Consider the following 24,933-nt stretch of genomic DNA (forward strand, 5'->3'; position numbering starts at 1 on the left):
TGAAATGCAAGCACCAATTTATATACAATGCTATAGATTAGTATATCATAGTTTTATAATGCTAACAATAGTAAGCATTGCAGGAACAGTAGACAAAACCATATTGTTAAATCTCAACAGTCACATCTTGCAGTAGTACTATTAAAAAAAACCCACTTAAAATATTTTCAAGACAATCCTACAAGGCTACAGTTTGAAAATTGAAGGGCAGTAAAATTTGGGATCCAGGAATACAGTTCAGTTAAAGCAAAGCAAAAAAGGGACAATCCACAGGAGGAGATAAACCATGATAAGCAAGCATGGATGCTCATGGATTAGCATGGTTACCAGCAAAGCAACTGTAAGATGTTTCTAGCTGTAACCTCAAATGCCATCTTCTCCCAATTATACTACAGTCAAACACCAGAACTCTGAATTACCTTGTGACAGTTCCTTTCTATAATCTTTCATTGCTTACCAAAAGAACTTGAACTGGATACCAACATTTTGAAATAACAAAACTCTCTAAATAGGAGGATGCTCACTATGAACTCTCTCCACCTACACTATCCTAATGAACTCAGCATAACTTAATATGCAGTGATGTCTAAGGTCTCAAATACTATTTCCAATGTGCTTTAAAAGTTCACTATAGAGACAACCTGGAAGGTACTGGAAATAAGCAAAACAGTCTGAGATGGAATTTGCAGGATATGAAAAAATAATTTAAGAATTTTGGTTTTAAATGTAACATCAATTATAGAATCTATCTATATAAAAGCTATTTCACTTCATGTTCAGAATAAAACCAATAATCCCACTTCAGCACTGCATCTGGTATTCAAGAAAATCTCTTTATGGAATTGTTGCTGGTTTGTACCATTAGCTGGAAAAACTGTATATAGTTAGATATTACCATTTAAGTTTTTGAGGTTTATGTAATTGGAATAAGCATTCTCCTACCTTATAAAAGAAGTATTGCACAAGTTCAGATATCCTAATGTAATAAAAATGCCCATGAACAAGCAACATTTTTTTCAAATGTTTAAATTTAGGTATTGCATAGTCACTGTTTCTTGCTGCTTGACGACCTTCTTTGCCAATGACTCCTTTAAAAAACAAAAAAGAGGTGAAGCTATTTAATAACTAAAGAACTATTAAAAAGATACAATTAATTGCAAAATTATATAATAATTGTATGGTACTGATGTAACAGGAGATCACGACTATATCTCATACAATTCCTAGGATAAATGCACGAAAAGTTGTCTATAACACAAGCTGATTCTTTGAGATTGCCTATTTTAAGAAATATATGGGTTTTGTCATTTCACTTGAAATAATATACTAGCAGTCTTACCTATACCAACATGTGCTTCTAGAATCATACTGACATCATTGGCTCCATCACCAATTGCTAATGTGATAGGACGTTCTTTTGATAACTTAATCAACTTTACAATCTGGAAAAAAAATAGTGTTAGAAATTCTCCTCTATAATGGTTTGCTTATTTTGGGTAAGTATAACATTTTTAAAAATTTACCAAAACTGTTTAATAAGAAATTCTCTGAAGGAACACAAAAGCAACATTACTCAATGCAATAGCTGGGCATAAAGATCACCATTTCTTCATGTTACAAAGTATTCGTTCCCAACATTTTTTAAATACTTCCAAAGTACTTTGAGAGAGATGGGACAGGACAAAGGAAGAGCCAAAGAATGGAAGATGTTGAGATTGCTTAATGTTGTGTCAGCGCATCAATAAATTAAGAGGGTTCCAGAGACAGAGTGCATAATTTCAAACAAATCCTGAAATGAAAGCTAAAAACTTCTCTTTCTCATCTGTGTTGAACTTTTTTCTTACATTTAAGAAAATATATTGGACTCTGTATACAAAAATTTGACTCCAAATCTCTCCATTACAAGTTATCACCTCTGTAAATTTGGTACCAAGTAAGATGCAACTGAAAACTTCTACAAACCTCCAGATAGTTATAGTGCTGGCTAAATACATCTGTTAATGTGAATAAGGGTTACATATGCTGTACCTGCACACTGAGAAAAAGATATGACAAACTGAGAGAAAAAAAGAATGCATATTCCAGTACTTCTTTCCTTTAAAAGTTCTTCAGCTATCTTGAGAGGTTTCAGTAATGGAAGGATATATTTTTACTTGAAACAAACAACAAATGCAATATTCAGGTATACTTAAACATGGTAATGCACACACTTTTTGTCTGGATTCTTCTTGGCTTTCCACTTAGGTTAAAAACAGAGAAAAAATATCACTCTGTAGTAATAAATAACACCGGTTCTTACAGTGTCAAAAGAGTAGACCATACAAAGATTGCTAGGTTAAAAAGAGAGCAGTTAGTTCATTTATTAAATATGTTCATATTAGCATATACCAACCATAAATTTGAATAACATGTAGCTAAATCAAATTCAGATGCACAGCTGGGTACTGTTTTAGCAATACCATTATCTAAATTGCTTGCCAGCAGAAATTCTCCTCTCCGTTTTTTTTAGCATTTTTCCATTTTAGAAGATACAAAAATGAACGGTAGCATCTTAAGTTATCATAGTAAGCCATACAGTGTATTAACCTTCAGAATTTTCATATGTGCATCACTAACAAGCAATTATGAAACTAAACACAAACCTGTGCTTTTTGCAGAGGTGCCATTCGACAGCATAACACTGCAGTGCAGTTCCTGCAAATATTAAGAAAGATCTCTCTGTAGTTACCAGAGCTCCCATCGTATCTTGGTTTCATTATTAATGATAATGCTGCTCCATCAATAATTAAACCATAATCTTGAGTATCAGCAGAGAGTCTGTTCAGGGATAAAATATAAACTAAGTGTCACTATAAAATTCTCAGACACATTTAAAATCTGGCAATAAGAATTATGTGAAAATCAATTAATGAAAAAATAATGAGTATAGAATACCACAAAGTTAACACATTTCTAAAAGAAATTCCTTGTATAAGACTGATATTTACAACATCTTAAAATTCTGGATTATGTTGAAAATACTCAGTGCTTCACCAGTTTGAATGCATAAATCTGATACCTCAGTGACTTGACCAGTGAGTGTAAGTGTATAATAAATGACTTTTCAGTTTGGTTTGAAAAGGTTCCAAGAACTGCAGTGAGATAAACCAAGCTGCAGGAATAAAGTTAATTTTGCAGCACACTCCATAACACAGAGGAAAAATAAGTTAAAGGGAAAGGCCTTTGGTACTCTGATGAGGAAATATTTTTTGTTTACAGAAGTAAATTGTGCCTTGAAAGAAATGCCTAAAAGAAACCTGTTGGCCCAGATGGATAAAGCCACTGTCTACATCTAGAGTATGGATATTTTGCCTTTAGAGTAGTGGCTAAGTCAAATACAAGTTTACTTTTATTTGTAATACTAAATAAATTATTTATGTTTCCTATAATATTACAATATATTCTTACCCATAAAAATCTATTAGCAGTATGCCTGTAGTTATTTGAGCATTGCTAGAAGTGTAGCCAGAGTCACAGGAAGCAGTTTATTTACTACTTCATCATATACTGAACAATGGGGAAGATAAGATGGTCTTAACTGCAAGAACCATTTTCTGTGGCATCCAGACAAGTTATTTCAGAGCACCCTTGCATCTGCCTGCAGTACACAGCAGCCTCAGGCTCCAGGTCAACAGTGAATGTTGTATAAATGTACACCGCAGGTTATTTTTACTCTCTTTTCAGTGTTCCAAGGTTATACGCTACTGTGCATGGGATTTCAACAACCATGGTTTCACCAACACCAGTGTTTGTGAGAAAAACACATTTATTATTATGTATTTTAGGCATCTCCATCTTTTTTTACTAGAACAGAAGCTATTTTTGACAAGTAAGAAAAAGTTCTGTAAACTACATTTAGTAACAGTTCCCAGATATTTTCACCACTTTGCTACCGCTGGCACAAATAGAGCAATGCCATTGGGGTACAATGATATCAAATAAAAAGGTATCATTATAAATTTCAAGCAATGTACTGAATGTTTAGTGTATCACAGTGAAATATTTTTAGCCTGAATTTGAACATATATAAGTAGAATCCTGCTTTTATTATTTTAGTACTATTCTCTAGCTCTGGAGATAGAGGCAAAAAAAAAAAAACCCAAAGAGCTTTAACATGTAGAATTTGGCATTGCACAAAAAGTGAAACAAACATGTTTGATCACACCTTGTAAGACCTGTGGTACTTAAACAAAATGGTACAGATGACATGGATGAAAATTATTTATTTAACTGAATATACAAATGCTCTTGATTAGATCAATGGGGTATAAATTGTAAGGAGAGCTAAGAAAAATTACCTGGTCTAGAGATTTAAGCTGTAAGGCTATGAGTTATAGAAAATCTCTGCTAAAATAGTACCACAAATGCTTGTTAACTCATTGCTAATAGTTTTATGGTGGAAAAATTATTACAGTATCAGTTGTGACTTTTCTTTTAATAGTAAAAGTAGTACCAGAAATGAGATAAAGAACCATGACTGAAACCCTAAATTTATCTAAAGAAGCTTATGCTTAATTGCCATACAATAATTCACACATTAGCAACAGAAACTGAAGCATACTGTTGTTCTTAAGGTCATTGGTCATAATCTCATTGCTTGCAAAATGCCCAGAAGCCCACTTCTGGCCTGCAAATCCAACCTTTTCCTTACCCTGAGAAGGTATCCCTGGTTAAGCTGCCATTTTGTCTTATGACAGTTTTGTTTAGGTCAAAAAGCACATCATGTAAACTCTGCTCTTCAATTTTCTTTGTGGTTAGCTCAAGTATTTGTGTATTTCTTCTGAAGAGTTTGCAAGCATAGCAAGTAGCTGCAGCGGTCTCCATTTTGTCTCCTGTCAGAACCCAAACTTTAATTCCTGCTTTCTGGAGTGCTTCAATAGTGTCAGCAGCTTTTTCTTGTAGCCTGTAAAGTCAATTGACAGCATACATTGATGGATTGCTTGGAAATGAGAAAGGTCTTTATTGAAAGATTTTCATAAACAAACAAAAAGTTTCAACAGAAGTTACCATATCTAAGAATTTTCCCCAAAGTGGGACTCTAAAAATGTTCAGGGGACTAGTGGGTGTTTTTGAATCTTTTTAAGACATAAAGATTCTTCCTTCATTTCCTCAATACCCATTTTGTAGTCCTTCCCTCTGAAACTTTCGCCTATTAACTTGATCAATAAATTATTACTCGGTTCAAATACACTGATTTTTGTATACTTAACTATTGTTAGTTGCTCACTAGGTTATAAAGTTACCATGTGTAACTTTAGTAAGGTAAGGAAGGATGTGGAATCAATTAAAATAAGGGGTTTCCTAAAAATTCTCTAATGCAGAAAAAGAGTCTTCAATTACTTTGTCATCATCACTGAAGATAAGAAACTAAGAAATAATGAAACTAACCGATCTTCAACAGCTGTAGCACCAAGTAATATAAAATCTGTTTCTATCTGCTCATACACTTCTGCCAATTTCTTATCCCGCTCCTGAAGGGCCAGCTTTGCACCCTGAAGCAGCTCCTGCACATCGCTATATTCTTCTGCTGAGAGCTTCTTATACGCAACACACAACGTTCGCAGTCCCTCCTAAAGAGCGCAATCAAAAGAAACAAAATGCATTTTACAAAACTCTTCTTAGACTTCTTGCTGGTGTTTATGCTGGAGGATTTGAAAAAGGAACATCATGAAGTGACTAAGTATAGACTAGTACAGCATAGTATAGACTAGGATATGGTTCAGCTTAATTCTGCTCTGCTCTAGAAGCAGTTACAACCTGACAGACCAACCTCAATCTCCGGAAGGTAAACAGCTCAGTGATCCAATTGGATATATGAGATTACAAGGGAAGGCAAAGTCAACCTAAAGGTTTCTTTCTCTATGTGTATAATTAGGCAGGATGAGTCAGAATAAATAATAGTAACCTAAATAGTAGCTCTGCAGAGTCTGATTTTGATGCTGTGCTGCAGTAGATCCACAGACAGGGACCAAACATCACAAAGAGAAGTGAAAATCCAACTGTACCATTTCAATCAAGTGAAAACTAAAATTTAGCTGTGGGTGTTGCAGACTGCATCAAACTTCTGGACTGAGTGATGAATAAGAAAGCAAGTATATAGATTGTGTAAGGTGGGGAGAAACACAGTAAGGTCTTGCCTCCTGAGTTATATATTGCTTCTCACAACACCATTTAACTGGCACTTCAGCTTCCTTAACTTTAATTCATCAGTAAGTCTTTGTATAGTTACTTATTACCAAACCAAGAAGGACAATTATTAAAATATCTCCCTGCCTCTTGAAATTTATAAAAGCAGGTGCCAGATATTTTCTTTGAGAGGCTTCTGTATGTAGGAGCCAGTCCTATTTCCAATTATGCAAGATGAATAAATAGGTGCTGGTCTGGATTTCTTTCTTGACACTGAATGGATATTATATGTAAATACTTTTCAATTTCATTAGCCTCTTTTACTTGCTATTATCAGACAGCTGTCTCATAAAATGAAGCTTAGTAAAGCACTTTGAGAGCTTTTTGCTTCAAAACAAAAGCAGGTGACACTGTAGCGGGTTTTTTTTTTCACATATCTGTAATAATACTTTGTTTTCAGTTTGAGCACTGGATGCCAGCAAATTATATTCTATGTAAGATTGGCAGTTGTCCTGCATTGCAATGAGTTCTGCATATTTTTAGATACAACAAAATTCCTTACTTGACCACTCCAAATACTACTTTCAGGTAAAACCAAGTTCTAAATTTCTTTTGAAGATGATCAGCCAGTTCATAGCTGATTTTTAGCAAGCAAAAATGTAAGACATTGATGATCACTCCACTGTCTCAGAGCTTGTAAAGCAATCAAAGGCAGCAAATCACAGTTGCTAAGGCTGGGGGCTGAAACTAGCAATAGCTTTTACAGAGATTTACTGTTTTTCACTTCTCGTCTATCCAAAAATTAATTCAAACCACATTTGTGAAATTGCCATACTAACGAGCTAACTGATGACCTCTGGTTTAACATAATGTATTCATATTGCACCACAACTGACATTTGGAAGATGAGCTAGAGGACAGATGCAAATAAGGGAGTTACACAGACTGCTAGCCACAAAGCCTGAGTGAACCTTGGCATAGAATATCCTTGGTGCCTGTAAAAACAAATCTGTTAGCAGAAAATGCAGGAGGTCAGAACACTTAATTTCTTTTGGACACTGATACCATCTGAACAGATCAATAAAATGGAATCTTACCACTGCATTGCGTTGTACTCGGGATCGTACTTGGTCAATTTTACCTTCTTTAACCCTAGGAAATATGGAGGAATCTGCTCCCTTACAAAACAGAAATATATCACCTAAAAGAGACAGCATATGGAATTCAAAATGACCAAATATACTTTCTTCAAAAAACTTCCAAATTAATAAGTCTTCAAAATGTTTTCTTCCAACTTTTTGGTAGCATTGTACTCATGCTAGTACCTGGTCCCTTATTTTATAAAGAAGGGCATACAGACTGTGTTTAATGCTTAACTCTGATAAATCTGAAACAAATTCAAGTGAGACAAAAAAATCAAACAGAATGTGACAGCCCTACCTGTTGGAGATCTAACAATTACACTCATTCGCCGTCTCACAGAGTCAAAACTGAAAACCTCCAATAATTCAAACCTGAAACAGAAACAGAACTATTTTTTACACAACTCTATTTTTCCTGATTCCTAAAGTGGTTATTATGACTTCAAGCACATAAATTAAACATTTCTTCTAACATGGAAGATTATGTTGAGTACCATGGAATATGAAACTAGTAAGAATGAAACAGCAGGTTGCAAATAGTAAGTAAGGAAAGCCCTCAGCTCCTAGTTACTTGAAACAGAACTTGTGATGTCCCTAAGTATTCTCAGATGTACAGTCACTCTAATTTAAGTACAAGACTAGAAACCTTGCAGCAGAGCACTGTACTGATTATGAAGTATGTTTCTACGTATAATACTTGGACATAGCCTTAGAACTTGAAGTGCATGCTTACACCCAAGTCTTTATTTTATATTTTTCTATTTGTTATTATTCCTAATCTCCCTAAAGTGCTGACCTAATTCCATAATCTTGCTCAAATGTTTAAAGATAATTTATTCAAGTGAAAAGAAAAATATTTCTTTTTACTGGTTTTATACTTGCCATTACATTATTTAATTTTATCACCTGTTCCTTTCCTTTTTAAGAGGCAAAATGAACACAAGCTCCTGCTGCACTGTTTTAGTTTAATCAATTTACTTCTATCCTTTACTCTCTTATCTATTTCTCCTAACTTAAGAGAGCCTCCCTTTCCCAGAGCAAACATAAACAATCCAATCATTAATCCCAACTTTCTCAGCATTCATCTCTGTCCAAATCTGCATGTTTAATTAAATCCTTCAGTCCTAAGTCCTTTTAACACCCTAGAACTCAGACCTGTGCAAAGCTACATCAGGCCTATGTCTACAAACTGTGATGCATTTGGGAGAAAATTCTCAATGATTACAGTGATTTCTTCTGAGTCACCAAATGATACTGACTCCAGTTCTTATGAGCTGAGCCTAGAAAATCTCCATATTATCTTAAAAGGAGGTAAAGGTAACACCAGGGTTCCTATATTTGTGTCCAAGAGTTCCTGTACAGTTAGCAGAGTACCCAAGCAGGAAGATTTGGATATACCAGAGACAACCAGCAGACATCTAGAGATGTGTAAGGTAAATTTTCAAGGGTATGCATATACCACAGAACATCTGTACTATTTCATTGTTATTGAAAATTTGACTCATATTTATGCTCCACGAAATTTATTCCACAGATATTACCCTCCTGTAAATTCCATGGATCATCTGTGAACAGCAAATTGGGTACACAGCATTTTCTATTAAGAATATACAAAACCATCAGGAACTATTAGATTAGGTCATGAATCTCACACCACACCCTCACTGTCATATCAATATTTTATACTGCATATAATGTCAAAAGAGTGAAGGTAATTAAAATTAGTAGATTTTCTTAATTTTTCTACTAAAATGCACGGTTCTTGGCTTTCCTGACTTAGAAATTCATCTGTAAGGAAACAATGGCTTATTAAATGCATCAACAAAATTCATCTGTAAGGAAACAATGACTTATTAAATGCATCAACAAAAACTATTTTGTTATCTTTTTAACCACTCACTTTTCTATGTTATTTTCCCGATTTAAGATCTCCATGTAATTTTCCTTCAGCCTTAGAAAGGTGTAACCAAGTCTGTAAAATGAAACACAGAATAAGAGAATGAATGTAATAAATATATAATTATCCAGTTTAAGCATTGTCATAAGGATTTAAGACTATGTCCACAACAAACCAACACGAAAATCCCAAACTGTTTTTAGTTGATTTTAGGCTAGAAGTATTAATGAATTCATGTTAAGAAAACAAGCAGCCGTAGATTGGCGTTTGTTATTATGATTTTTGTTCTGAAAACAAATTTGAGATTCAGTGATTACATCTGTAGTTTAGAAAAATATAATACCTATGTACACACATACCTCTGTATTCCTTCAACTAAAGCAACTTCATCAGGTGATGATGATATATATACACAGGGTTTTCTTGGTACCTCGTCTTTCTCCAAACCATCTACGCTATCATCATCCTTTACCTGAACAGTGTGGCAGAGACAAAGAGCTCGGAAAAACAGTTCCTCTCTCTCCTGAGAAATAAAAGGAACGGCTGTCATTATGTGTTATCGCTTGAAAACTCTTCTTTCTCTTCTTTTTGTAGGTGATCCATATCACTGATTACTCCTGATTATTAATCAGACAAAGGCAGGCTCCTTGAAGGGGAGCCAGGTCTTTCCCTGTGGTAACCACACACTTGTGTCACAGCTGTTTGTACCCTTAGCATTTCCATACCAGTCAAGCTAATGATGCAAAAAACCCCGAGCGTGCATCTTCCACCTCCTCTGAAGGCCTACATGTAGCTGAAGGTGTTTTTTCTTTACTTTTGCTTAAACTTTAACAACTTGTATTGATTATATACTAGTCAAGGTATCATTTAGAACTCCTGAGCTCACACAGAAGGATGTAGTACCTGGAGCACAGGTCTTAGCAGGGCTTACAGATTTCAAGTTCTTGAGCAGCTTGAACACCCTTCAGAACTAAATAAATTACTGAAGTGCACATACTTTGGCAGCCAAACACTTCTTCCAAAATTTCAGATAGTAGCTGGCACCAGAAAGAGATTTCTGTTTCATGGATACCTGTGTGTGTTTTATTTTTATCTTTTTGCCTGAAACCTATTCTTCTGTGCTGTTAAATACAAACTGACTGTGACGTTGTGATTCCAAGATAAAAACTCACCATACCTGGGACAACATTCTGAGGGCCATGGGGGAGAGACATGAGGCTGCTGACTTACACCAACGTATTTTAAGAGACCTCATTTTGTCACAGTGAAGGGTATGATATGAAGTGAGTGTGACTATGATACTGTACTGATGTAATAAAAAATACATTGTACTTTGGCTGTGATTATCCTGCCCATATACACCCTGTTCACCTGTTGACACATGAAGACTCCCGAACTTCCAACTAATTTTCAAGTTTCAACACAGCAAATAACCACAATACATACATGCTGTAAGTAGCACACTTCAGATGTGGCTAAATTAAGTCACATTTTAAAGTAATTTAATTCGATCATAAACCATTCTCTGGCCACATTTTCACTCAGTGATGACTTAATAAGTGATTGCACGAAGCCCCCATTTTCCCCTTCGAGGATTTTCCTGTCTTGCTTTCTCTCTTGTAGCTAAGGTTAAATGGAAACCAGTTACCTGTGGCTGTAGCTATTAACTAGAGAAAGCTCTATTTAGGTTTTGACTCAGCTTTACAACTGCATTAAAATAAGAACTTTCCCATTAAGTCTTTAAATCTTACTCTTAACTAGGATATTGAAATGTCTATGCAGTTATCTACTTTGATTAGTAAAATTCAAGAATGTTAGATTTCCAACATTCCCTTCATCAGTACAGTTCAATTTTCATGTTTCATTGTAAAAAACCAAGAACATATAGAGAGTTATCATACCTTTCCATTACTTCCTGGAGATGAATCAATCATATCAATGCCTGTACAATCATGGAGGATTTGGCCATTGCAGATAACGTGTGGTACATAAACATGCCCTTCAATGCAACATTCTACAAATTCCATATTGTTCTCAGTTAGTGTTCCTGTTTTATCTGTGAAGACGTACTCAATCTGCAAACAAGCACAAAATAAAAATCGCAGGAATGTGAACAGAATTTTCCAACACCTCTGAACAAAACTGAGTTTATTACTGGGCTACACCTTTCTTTGAAAATCTTTATGGCCCTTCAGAAAAGGAAGACAACAATTTCTTTTGGCAGTTATCTTCATAGAAATATAGGCCCTGAAAGATTTTCTCCTGTAAAAGTATCAAACAATGCTATCTTTTGCCTCATAACGGATGTAAATGATGTTTTTAACCTACTTCCACTCTTCTCTCTAGGTCCTTTTTAGTTTTTAATGTCTTTCTCGCTGCAAGACAGGTATTTATAGAAACAAAATGCATACAAATTTCATTTCCCAGGGATTATTATTTAATGCACATGCCTGGATGTGGATCAGTTACTGTCAGAACAGTCTCTAGGGTAGTATCAGAATTCCCCACTACAATTATGTTAGTTTAAATCAGGATTGTGGACACATACTGTTATATACCTGGGCACTGTAATTGCCCTGGAAACACTCATTTTGTCTCATTATTTAATTTTTTATTAACTTTATCTTTTACAATGAGCCCCAGTGCTTAAGTCTAGCAATATTAAAACTAAAACCAAACTCTGCACTATCAACTAGAAGAACTAGATTGGCTCAGTTTTGGATCCTGGATGTAGGTATTGCATACCTACTGCATGTCACATTTGATAAACTAAAAAATGAAGTAAGGTAAGGAACTAAGCACTGAAAATAAGGCTATTACTTAGAATTCATCAGATTGTTTATCAAACTTCACCATTTATGCAGTGCACCGAGCAAACTAAAAACCAAATAAATTTTTGCTCTGTCTTCAAAAACATCATTAATTATGCACACTTTCCACTGAGATTGACTTTTATAATAAGCACTAATCTGAAAAGACAAATGCCAAATTTTACAATGGCTTTTTATCTGTAGACAAATTTCCCGCAATTAAACTTTTTTCTGAGTGGATAGGATTTATATGGATTTTTTTCATCTCAACCCCTACATTCAGTTTCATCATTAAATTTACAAATTGCTATCAATCAAGTCATTCAGTGTGTTGCTTTGTCACAGTGTTTCCTCATGTTCAGACAGATCCTCCAGTTTCAGGTTGGGCCCACTACCTCTGGTCACCACTGAGAAAATCCTGGCTCCATCCTCTTAGTACCCTCCTGTTCAGGTATTTGTATACATTGGTAAGATCTTCCCTGAACCTCCTTTCCTCCAGGCTGGACAGTCCCAGCTCTCTCTACCTGTCTTTGCATGAGCCATGGAAAGTCCAGTCCCTTGTCTGTCTTTGTGGCCCTTCACTAGGCTCCCTCCAGTACGCTCATGTGTCAGTACTGGGGAGCCCAGAGCTGGACACAGCACTCCAGGTGAGCCCTGGAGAGGGGATCATTGCCTCCCCTGACCTGCTGGCAACACTTTGCCCAATGCAGCTCATGATAGCCTGGCCCTCTCTGCCACAGAGACACACTGCTGGCTCATGCTGAACTTGATTTCCATCAGGACACGCCAGTCCTTTCCTGCAAAGCTGCTTTCCAGCTGGATGGCCCCCAGTCACCCAGCTCATTCATGATCAGGATGGGAGCCACACTGACCCCAGTGTACACTGCTAGATGCTGGCCTCCTGCTGTGCACCCCTCTGAGCCTGGCTGTTCACCCCTGCTCAATCCACCTCGCTGTCTGCTCATCCAGGCTGTAATTCAGCAGATCCTCTTTGAGGGTCTCATTGGAGGCAATGTCAATTGTCTGCCATAATAATGAAATACCTGGTACCACCCTTAATCCAAGTAGATTTGTATCCTTAAAACCTTTATTACCTGTTTAACTAGAAAGAAATACAACATCTTATTTATTTATTTGAAAAACTTATGAAAGTATTTTTAACTGAGATCTTAAATATTTTCTCAAACAAAATTTATCTGTATCTGTCTCAAGGTGATGATTTTCTTAAGACAGAGCAGGATATCCTTTCAAAAATGAGGCTGCCCATTGAACGTTTTAATGGATGAAACTTGTGTCTGGAGATGCAGTGTCAGTCTAGTCAGACAAAAAGGGATTTTTTTTTTTTTTGCATCTAACTTTTAATCTAAGGAAGCTAGATCCTTATATAATTTCCTTCTATAATCAATGGAGAAGAAGTGTTTATTTCTTAATACTATAGTAATACTGATTGAATTTCACTGACTGGATGAGAAATCAGAATTTTTGATTCTGAAAACAAAAATATCTCAGATTTTATTTTTAAAATTAATCAGCACTAAAGAAAATATACATGTAGCTCCAAAAAAACTCAAAACAAAACTAAAAAACCTTGAAGCAGCAATTTTAAAATAAAAAATTACAGTAGAAGCAGTTGAAAAAACAAGTATAATTCAATGAAATTTACCTGTCCCAACTCTTCATTGAGGTCAGAAGTGTTCACCAGTGGTCCTTCACCTGTACCCTCATCAAACATTTCCTCATCCCATGCAAGGAAATAAGAACCAAGAAATTTCTGCATTTCCACAGTGACATACATGGAGACAGGAATAATGTAGTTGAAAAGAACCATGAATGCAAGGAAATCTGTAAAAGCTTGAAGAAACTGACAAAGAAACAAGATGGAAATATTGATTTTTCATGTACCATTAAACACTGCAAGATTACTACATATATTTACAAATCAGTTTTTTCAAATAACTTTTGAACAATAAGCAATGTCTTTCATAGCTCGCAGTTCAGCACAGGATGCAAACCTTCATGATTTATAACATCACAACTGGCATGCAATAGAGCTTTTTCTTTGAAATTTGCATTTTTCTTTACAGATATACAGATGTAGAATGCCATAACATAGCATTATTGTAAAGTTCTGGAGCAACTAATGAGCATGGTGAAGACTTTTTGGGGAACATTAACACGTACATTAAAAAATTACAAAAAAAATAGCATAGTTCCATAGCAACTCCTTCAAGGATTATCAAATTACATAACTTTCAGGCAGCATTTCATAAATAAATAAAGGGTTTCCTTTCCCTCTCTCAACACAAGCAGAATGTATGCACATAACCTGGCTCAATTTTTCAGTGGTGGACACTTGGTGGAACTACAGTCAACCTGCTGAGCAAGCTGAGACATTGCTACTGGTGCTAACAAGAACTCTAGAAAGCCTGCCTAGCATGTGCCCCTCATGCATTTAGGGTAAGGAAGCAAATTTTCCCCTAGTCTGACTGGGAGGATTTAGTGAAATAAATACTGTGCTTTCTGTAGGGTAAGGTTCAGCTCACTGCTTGGGATCCTCTGGGAGTCCATTCAGGACAATGTCCTTGTTCCTGTAAGAACACCTGGCACTGGTGACTGAAGCTCTCTGATGCTTTGAGTGCTCATAACACAATAATATGAAACTAAACTTATGAGGAGCATTTTTACGGAGATTCCCACAGTGGATTATTTTGACCATGTCTCTTACAGAACTGCCAATAGCTGTGGGATTCCTTCTAGTCCCTGTATTTCTCAGTGAGAGGTCAATTCTTTAGTAATTTATATAAATAACAGGCAGTTCCAAAACAATTTCATGAAGCTTTTTATATTAAATTAGAGATTTTCTCATCAGTTAAATTCACACATACAACTTAAGGGAAAAAGTTTAACATACAAGCTTTCTACAAGTACACTATCACCACTGTCAGCAAAAAAGCATGACTGGTAAGTTAGCAGGCTGTACATACTTTTCAGTAGAATCTCTATTAATTAAGGATTTTGGGAAACTTTCTTGGTATTATCATTTATTTCCATACCAAATTTCTTTTCTTTTCAGGCTCTGTTTTCTGATTGTACCATGGCTGATCACGAAATGGGTCACTCTGCCAGGCATACTTCAGAACAGTATTTATTACTGCTTTACTGACGAGAATACCGAGGTATACAACAAGAAATACATTCATTGATCTAAAAAAAAGGGCAAAATAAGAACCCCATTAGCATATAAACGACAGAGTTTATTAGAAAATGTTATACTCAGTCTGTTATACATCCTTATAATATTTGCTGCAAGTCTAACAATGCTAAGATGTTAAATAACTCTTCCAAAGTACCTTTCCAAAGAGGAACAATATTACTGCATTAAAATTTACAACCACAGTATTTCCTATTTTTAATTTCTATTTTTCCGTTCTTATAGTTGTTTCCAAAATGTGTGTGACAAATTACCAAAACTAGTATATTACTCAAAACAACAGCATAGATAGAATCATAACAGAACAACTGGCCTTGAATCTGCAGACCTTTTCATGAATCATTATAAGATCTCTCACATAAGTACTTTTACAGAAATAAAAAAACTAAAAAAAAAATTTTGCTACGCAGCTTTAATGTTTTAACTCTAGGCAGATCTAAAAAAAGAGCAAGAACACTTTGCATTTAAGATTATATTTTCATTAATGATGGGCATGAACTAAAAGCCATGGGTTGCACACCAATACCAATAGCAAGAGACATGACACCATTGCTCAGTCACTGTGCAAGAGAAAGGCTGTCAGCTGGTCAGTACATCTTGCCTCAACCAATGACATCTTGTTTCTCACAAGGCTGGACACCTTACTGAGAGCTGATGATTTCAGATAGAGTAGGAATAGAAAATAGTAAGCAATCAATGTCAGCTCACTCCTTAAGGATAGCATTGTCATACTTTCCCACCATGTTTGTCTGTACGGCACTTGTTAATTTTAGCTAAACCATGGAAAACATGTCACAGACAAGCACTGTTGTGACGTGCATTTAAAAAGTTATTTTTACTGAATTCAAGACTTAATTGCAACGAAAAGCATTGAATGCTAGGATAATAAAAAATATAACCTTGGAAAACTGTCAGTACATGTACTCTAAACAGTGAAAGAAAAGTGAACAACAAAAAGTTATAGAACAACAAAACATCATACATTAAAGAGCTAAGCATTAGATCAAAATCGCTTTATTTTTTCAACATCTATCAAGAATAATTCGGCATTGAGAACCTCATTTATATGGTGTTATAAGACTTGCATTATAAGTTAAAAAATAGTTAAAAATAAGCAAATTTGAAATCCCTCTACCTCTTTTCTTTCATTTAAATCAATGAAATATACACTTTCAGTGAAAAAAAATCTGATTTGCACCATTTAAACACGCAGCTTTCAAACCCCAAAATAAGTATTACATATTTTACTTCTCTACAGCAGAACGCTTCTGTGATTTTGATTGGTAATTTAATGCCATCTTGGTTTCCATGCCAGTGTAGATAGCAACACCTGAAATTAGACAACTTGTTTTACTAAAGATTGCACAGTGCAGTAACTTCAAAAGAGCACAGTTCATTAGATTATTATACTCTGTTATTTTTAAAATTCTTTAGTCTGAAGAAAGAAACCACAGATTTGGATGACAACCCAAAATTAGAAATGGCTTAATTATCTTGGTACATAGAAATTTTAAGCAGCATTTACATCCCATTCCAGTCACAGTTTCCAATTGCTAAAGTATTTCTATGTAACAATATTAAACACCATTAAAAGTTGTAAAACAAGTGATGCAATAGAAATCATAAGCTCAGTAGTAACTGTAAGCTTATAACCTTGTTTGGTGTTTGCTTATTACTTCAGGGCCCATTAAAGTAGTCAACAGAAATATTTACCAAAGATTTTTTCTGTGTTCTTTAAAGTGGCTCCTCTAAGAAGCAGATTTTCAGATCCTAATGGCCTGCAAAAGGTAAGTATTAGAAAATTTAAACATTTCTAGAAAACCATCAGCCCTTAGTGGAAGTTACATAAAACAGGAAATTTGTTTTACTAAAAACCTTTTATTTTCACAAATTACAAGGCATATTTAAATTTTTTTAAGTGAAAATTAAAAATAAATGAATATATGCCTAAAATTAAGATCACAATTTCACAATTCAAGTCTTAAACCAATTCACCTAAACCCCATATATGTAGGTACCCAAATAAAGACTCACCATCCTAATTGCACAGTACTTATTTTTAAAAATATTAATTCTATTATTTTTTAGGCTTATATAAACGATAGTGTCCTGTATGTTAGAACTTCTTAAGGACAATACAATCCTCCATTTTACTTGAAATAGCATACAAGATATTTTTGATACTTGCTGTAAACATTTTTCAAAATGCCAATAAATATAGGTAAAATAATTTATTGAAGAGTACAGGAATTAATGTAAGGACTGCAATGAAGTTTAAATAACATTTTGGAACATGATATGTACACTAATCATCATATGAGTTCAAAGCCAAGGACTACTTTACAGGCAGACTGCATGCAGAAGTGTTATTCTATCTATACAGCAATAAAAAAAACCAAACCAAGAAGCACATTCGGCATTTTCCAATGTTATTTGAAGTGCACTTGTGGTATGAAACTCCCCCCAAAAATCAAGAAACTCCAAAAAGGGCCACAATGCTGATGTAAAACCCGAAACTACTTTCAAGAAACTGGGGGAACAATGGTACATGAATGACCCAGATCAATCAACAGTTTCCATAGCAGACTGAGACAGAAAATAACATATCTAAAGACACATGGAGGATAGCAGGGCACTTAGCCAGCACAGCACTGCCTAACTCCCCACATGCTGGGATCTAGAATATCACCTCAGCAAGCAGCTTTTCTCTCCTATTGCTTTGCCTCTTTGTGACCAGAATCAGAATAAAATCAGCTACAGCAAGTTGGATGTTGTCTCCCTTGAACACACAGCATTATGGACACTTTACACAGAAGTACAAACACACTCAGTAAAATTACAGTAAAAAAATATTTGACATGGTCAAACCCTTCAAAATTTAAGAAAAATGAAAAACACACATGATACTATTTATATTGTTTACTGTACTACCAAGATCTCACACTAATGGGGCATTGTTGTACAAGTGCTGTCAAAATCCTATCAACATCATTTACAAACTAAATACATTTCAGATAAAACTGAAGTTGAATAAAGACATTAAAATACTAAAGAGAAATATGATTAGAAGACAAAATATCAATTATTTATGAAACAGCAGTCTGGAATTTTCTAAGAGAAAAATATTTTATCATTAAAACATAGCAGCACAATGTTGGTGAACCAAAGGTAATTTTCATTATTGATACTTATTGAACTGTGAAATATTTAAATGTGTAGAAACTCTGGATTTCCCCACCTTGCAATAGGCTCATTCCTATCATGGTAAACATTTATTCGACCAACAAATCTGAAAGGGAAATATACAAGTAGTTTAACAGTACTGCTAATAGATTATTTAAGAAATATTTTCTAGAAAGTATGTATCACAGAGAACACTTTCCAACTGAACAGGCTCCAATTATCCAGAACATGAACAAGAACGTAAGAGATACATATAGATATACACTTAAAACAAGTAAATACAAAAACACATAGAATGGTAACTTGACATAAATTTTGCAAACAAAGCGGTGTAAAAAATAGGAATAAATCTTCTAAGTAGACTCATTAAAAAGAAATAAAAAGTCTTATTCCCTAAACTACCTGAGATAAGTCAGTGCAATTACTGCATTTTACAACAGCTAAAGCCTACAGCTAAATTAAAACAAAAGCAAACCAAAGCCTAGAGCCAGTAAGTAATTCTTCCTCATAGTATTTGTCAGTACATTTTATCTGTATGTGGTGGCTTGACCCTGGATAGCAGCTAAGCACCCATCAGCCTCTAGTTCCTTCCCTCCCCAGCAGGACAGGGAAAAGAACTGGAAGAGCAAAAGTAAGATCTTGACAGTTTAATAAGTGAAGGGAAAAAAACAAGTGACACAAAGGCAACTACTCACCACCTCCCATGAGCCTGCCAATGTCCAGTCAGTCTCCAAGCAACAGCTGCTCTGGGACACTGTCCCCTGGCCCTGGTTCTATTGCTGAGCATGACACTACATGGCACAGACCCTCTGGTCAACTGAGGTCAGCTATCCTGGCTCTGTCCATCCCCAGCCTCTTGCCCACCCCCCATTTTCTGGAGGGGCAAAATGAGGAACAAAAAGTTCGACACTGTAAAAATTTGGCAACAATAGCTAAAACCATGGTGTGCAATTAATGCTGTTTTAGTCTCAGAGCAACAACACTACGCTACTCTGGCTGCTATGAAGGGAACTGACTTCATTCCAGACATAATCAGTACACTGTATTTGCAATACCACTGTCCAAGTGGATAACCTAATGCAAAGGGGATTAAGCTGGACATTAGGGTTCTCAATTGTAGAGGAAACTGTGGGGAGCTGGTGAGCCTGTTACCCCAAAATGGAACCTCTGAGGCTCACAGGAGTGGTAACCTGTCTGCTGAGAGAACATACAACATGGTAGGGCCACATCTGAAGACAGTAATGTACAGTTGGTTATGATACAAAATAACCACATGCCTTTGGAAAAGAAGATTCACCACTGTGTTTTGTTGGGAGGTAAAATTTCAAGTTAGAATCAGCAGATACAAGCTGACTACCAATAAACATTTTCAGTATTTTGTGTCAACAGCTATCCCAAAGAATTTCACCACCTATAATAGCATGAGTTTCAACTTGCAGTCATTCACTTTGAGAGCAAAGTATTTTAAAAAAGGATCAAGCAAGTGATGGACTTGATACTCTGAAGAACCTGTTCTCAAGCAGATTTCTAAACCAGCTTCTTAATCACCAAGATCACAGAAAAGAGATGCCTTCACACCTCAGAAATAAGCAATGTTTTTTCTGCATCTTCCAACAGTATTTGCTGCCAAAAGAGTGCATTTCAGCTTCAGATAATATTGTTTTCTGTGTATTATATTATTTCGGCCATTTTTTACTGTGGTAGAAAAAATAAGTGCTTTCCCAATGGCACAGGACTTCTTGTATTACTATTAAGAAACTTCAAAAGGGGCTTCTCAAGATTTCTCATTAGGCTTAGTGGAATTGTGTACAGTTCTTTTTGTAAAATACTGAGTGTTGTATGACTTTATGCAACTGTAGATATTTTTCTTCATGTTCTGCACTAAAGTGTTTTCCTAATTGTGATGGCTTCATGCTGTCATTAGCCAGTACTTCAAAGCCTGTGGTATGAGGCTCATGGTTAATAACAGCAGATGAAAATCTGTATTTCAAATAGTCTTGACAATTTAAATTTTTTGTGGCTGACATCCTTTCAGATCTGATTAGATTGACAGTGGCTTTACTTTGTAATGTGACTGATGAAGCTCTGTACCAGGACCTGAAGTGTTTGTCATTTACTTGCTGTGCATTTGTGCTAGACTGTTACTATTATCTTCAATCTGCAATATCTTTGCAAGAGTCTTTTTAAGCCACTTCAGCATTTTGTGAGTGTAATTTTAGTTAAAACTAGGTAATATAATCTGTAAATCCATTTAACTGGGTACACATAAATGACAATACTTCACAATATGCTGAAAGTAAAGGAGCGAGTGCCACAGGCAACTTCTCCATATAGTGGTACACCCTGTTCCTCTGGAGAACCTCAAAACTGTGTGTGACACACAGAGAGGGTATGGGTGCCAATATCAAGACCTATACTAAGTATTAGTAAATCTTAACTTCTTCCTTATTTTTGTATTAAAAGAAAAATAAACTGAAGTTCTAAAATTTTCACTGCATTCTTCAGTGAACTGCTTTTTGCCATTCCCCTTTGGAAATCACTACCCCAGAGCACACCTAGGGAGCCACCTCCACAAAAGGAGTATGAATGGAAGACCTACCTTACTTCAAGCTCACTCTAACCAGAGAGATGCAGCCAGTATCCTTTCATTATGATTTTTTATGATTTATTGCTCAGGTACCTTAAATGAAACAGGTAAGAATTATTGTCTTACTTATAAAGGTCAGGCTGAGGTTGTTCACATTCAATGGTAGCATGTAGTGCATCAATTTCCTGTTCATTGTGAAATGCCTTTGTGTCTTGAACAGCATAGTAAGTCTGGAATCAATAAAAACATGTAAATAAAAAAAGAATAGATACACAAGACATTAATCTGTACATACACTGCAGCTCAGCATGAAATCTACTAACTTATGTAAGAGCTCATAATTCAAATACAAAGCACCTTTGAATGCTCCTATTTTGGCATCTCCTTACACGGTCTTTTCCAACCTTTTTTTTTTTTTAATGATTATACAGAAATGTGAAAGTACCTTGCAGTGTATTCATAAATCAGGTCACTATGAAAGCATATAAGTACAAAACATTAGTGTATTACCACTGTAATCTGCATGCCTATACTGGACACAAACAAAATCACAAATTAATGTCTTAGAACTTTTTATAAAATAATATTATTTTAAGAAAAATGAAGTCAGATGGTAGAAACACTAATTACACAAATCAGTGTACCTGCTTACACATATAAGCATGAAGTCATATTGTGGTCTGTGTCAAAAATTAAAAGCAAACTTTGCCTTAGAAAGAAAATGTAGAATATTTAATTACTTTCTGACTGGATTCACCATCCAAACCAGTTGTTGTAACAAAACATGTTCCATCTCCTCTACTACTTGATAGGAATATTAAATCACATGGGAATGTTTCATTTTCTTTTACCATTACAATATCTCCAACCTAAGGAAAAAACACAAGAAAATAAAATGCATGTATGTAGCAGCCCCAATTTCAGATTTCCTAGATTAACATAAATATTTTGAAAATTCAGCAGTTTTTATTTACACCACCATTTTAACACAAGAGTAAAGAACTACAGAGATATCTCTGGAAAACTGAATTATACCTTGTAGAATTACTGAGATCTACTGTTTCTGGCTTTCCTCTCAGGAAAACCATCCTGCTAGTACTGTCTTATTAAGTTTTGCAACATTATTTGAGAGATGGAAGATATTATATTTGTTTTAAGACTAAATGCAACAAAACTGTTTCAAAAACAGCAGGAGATATATGAACTACTCTTAGACACAGATTAAGAAGTGTCAGAAAAAGCCAGCAATTTAATCTGCTGCTGAAAACAGGATACATTTTTAGCAGAATTTTTGACTAGAGGTCCATCCTATTTTTATCCACGTTTAAAGGTGAGCAAAATAATTTTTATTCATGGAAACATAGGCAACATTTTACATCACGTTAGAATGTTGCAACAGAACAGCCAACCAATTACAAATTCAAAATATCCATGCAAATCATTCAAGAAAAATTAGTTTTTCTACATTTCTGGAGATTAAACAAGTAGCAAAGACATATTCCATGTTCTAAGAATATCAGGGTTTTAATAAAAATCCCATCAGAAATACATAATTTTTGTAATTTTTCATGTAGGTCAACATCTGTTCAATATACTTTTGTGTTGTAATTTATTATAATAAGAACCAGCTTAATTATTGCTTGTTATATCTTTATAAAGCTAAATTCCACTATCCTTGCAGTTTGCAGGAGTCACTTAATTCCAGTTAAGCAAAACAGTCTGATAAAAATCAGCAATAGTAACATCTAAAAATAAAATTTTAACATTATTATAAAAAATGATATTTATTTAATTGTAGATATGAAAAAGGCTTTTTTTTCCTTAACCAATAGCAATGAAAAATTGCAGATTTTACACATGGCACAGAAGAACACAAACTCTAAGCATATCTGCAACAATCAGGTATGAAATTCTCATTTTCCTCAAACCGAACCAAATAACAGTACTAGTACATATCATCTTAATACAATTTAAAAGCTGTTCCACTATTTGCCAGTATGTCAGCTAAGGATGCAAAGGGGACAGGGACAGTTTCTTTCTGGTGGAAAGTGACAGGACCTGAGGCAGTGGGTGCACCTCGTTCTCACCACGCTGGTGGCTGAGCACTGGAACAGCTGCCCAAGGGAGGCAGTGGGGTCTCCATCCTTGGAGAGACTTGAAACCTGTCTAGAGAGGATCCTGAGCAAACAGCTCTTGGTGGCCCTGCTGGAGCTGGGGGCTGCACCAGAAAACCTCCAGTAAAATGAAGTAGAGCCACTGTCAGTGCCAACCTCACCCATTCTCTGATTGTGTGAAAAAAACTTCCTTTTTTAGCAATCGTTTTTTTCCTTCTTTATGATGAGGTGTCCTCAGGCTTTAGGTGCAGAGGGGCCTACTTTTTACAACCGAGTCTGTTTTGTCATGTAACATAGATCTGAGAATTTCACCCACTTCCAAATAGACACAGGTATCCCTTTCTATGCAAATGTTTTCAAGGTCTGTCTCTCCTGTAATTCAGTCACTCAATATACACCCTATGAAAGGTAATAAACAGGGGAGAAATTAAGAAAATATGGGTGACATATTAACCACTAAAATTCAAAATCTAGTTGCATGGTACTTGACTATTTTTGTTTGGTATATTTAACTGGTTAGTTAACACACCTGAAATTCTCAAGCATGTGATGTCCTAATTTTTTTTTATTACTAGGAAGTCCCAGGCAGAAGCTATCACACTCAAATGGAAGGTCACAGCAGAAAGGCTGTGAACATTGTTGATACACTTATGCCCAAAAACAGCAGAGCAGAAAAAGACATCCAAACAAATATATTTAAAAAAAAAAGAAAATTCCAAACAAATATCTATCAAATTTTCTGAATTCTAAAGAAAATAATGTTAAGAAAATAATGTTAAAAAAACCCAAAAAAACAAGCAGCAAAAATTAATTTCTGAAAACATGCCAAAAGGGGAATGTGGCAGCATTCACAAGGTCAATGGAGAGATTGTGAATTGATGGGTTTTGAGAAAAATATTTAGAATGTGTTTTGTCTGCACATATGCATATATCTCTATACACAGCACTGACTATCACAATCTGACTTAAATAAATTATTAATGTGCATAATAGTAATTATAGCCCATCCCAAAGAGTGTTAAGGCCAGGTCAAATAAGGCTCTGAACAACCTGGTCTAGTGCAAGGTGTCTCTGCCCATGGCACAGGGATTGGAACTAGGTGATCTTTAAGGTCCCTACCAACCCAAAGCATCCTATGATTCTGCAATAATCACAGTGGACAGAAAATAGAGAAAAGATAAATCATGACAGAAATTCCAAGTTAAAAATGGAAAATAAAAGTAACATTTCTGGAAGGGGTTAGTTAATGCCAGTTAAGCAAAATAGCCAGATAAAAAAACGGCAATAGTAGCATCTAAATACAAAATTTTAGAATGATGTTAATAAATGAGATTTATCTAATCTCATTAGGAATTTAATTTTATAATTTTATAAAAATACTAATTAATTTTATAATTTTATAAAAATCTTTTATTCAGAAACATAAAACTAAAAATTAGTATGCAGTAGATCTAATCATTAAATGCAATAAATGCTGCATCATCATAGTACATATCTGCATAACTTGTTTTATGTGTGAAGTGTACAAGAATGGTGAAGTAAAATCTGACTCACAAAACCTGTTAAGTCATAGTTACTTACTCTTAATTTTTGGCTTTGCTTTCTAACCAGTTTTCCGTGCTGAATGAAATGAACAGGGCAATGATTTATTGCATTGTCAGCTTTATGTCTCAGCCAATCTTCATAACCCTAGAAAAGAGTGAAATTGAATGATACAGTGATGCACATTTGGCTATAAAGACACAGAATAGCTCTAGCTTGTAAGAAAAATTTTAAGAATTATCCTTGATCACTGTAAGGGAAAAATATTCTCACTAGAATATG

At 35.1% G+C, this 24,933-nt stretch overlaps 1 protein-coding gene across 4 annotated transcripts in view; it reads right to left on the reverse strand.

Annotated features, from left to right (window-relative positions):
* The window catches only part of ATP11A (ATPase phospholipid transporting 11A), a 118,051-nt gene that overhangs the window by 22,497 nt on the left and 70,621 nt on the right, over window positions 1-24,933 (reverse strand). For all 4 annotated transcript variants that reach the window (XM_063149941.1, XM_063149942.1, XM_063149943.1 and 1 more), the window contains exons 5-22: window positions 24,691-24,798; window positions 21,736-21,864; window positions 21,122-21,225; window positions 18,464-18,514; window positions 16,939-17,003; window positions 16,474-16,555; window positions 15,068-15,218; window positions 13,678-13,875; window positions 11,106-11,279; window positions 9,564-9,727; window positions 9,208-9,279; window positions 7,606-7,679; window positions 7,263-7,366; window positions 5,428-5,609; window positions 4,691-4,942; window positions 2,643-2,817; window positions 1,340-1,442; window positions 943-1,088 (exon numbers count right to left, since the gene is read on the reverse strand). In XM_063149941.1, coding sequence (XP_063006011.1) covers window positions 943-1,088; window positions 1,340-1,442; window positions 2,643-2,817; window positions 4,691-4,942; window positions 5,428-5,609; window positions 7,263-7,366; window positions 7,606-7,679; window positions 9,208-9,279; window positions 9,564-9,727; window positions 11,106-11,279; window positions 13,678-13,875; window positions 15,068-15,218; window positions 16,474-16,555; window positions 16,939-17,003; window positions 18,464-18,514; window positions 21,122-21,225; window positions 21,736-21,864; window positions 24,691-24,798 — 2,334 coding nt within the window. The remainder of the gene's footprint in view (window positions 1-942; window positions 1,089-1,339; window positions 1,443-2,642; window positions 2,818-4,690; window positions 4,943-5,427; window positions 5,610-7,262; window positions 7,367-7,605; window positions 7,680-9,207; window positions 9,280-9,563; window positions 9,728-11,105; window positions 11,280-13,677; window positions 13,876-15,067; window positions 15,219-16,473; window positions 16,556-16,938; window positions 17,004-18,463; window positions 18,515-21,121; window positions 21,226-21,735; window positions 21,865-24,690; window positions 24,799-24,933) is intronic.

Source organism: Melospiza melodia, chromosome 2 (assembly GCF_035770615.1).
Source record: "Melospiza melodia melodia isolate bMelMel2 chromosome 2, bMelMel2.pri, whole genome shotgun sequence".
Lineage (NCBI taxonomy): Eukaryota > Metazoa > Chordata > Aves > Passeriformes > Passerellidae > Melospiza > Melospiza melodia.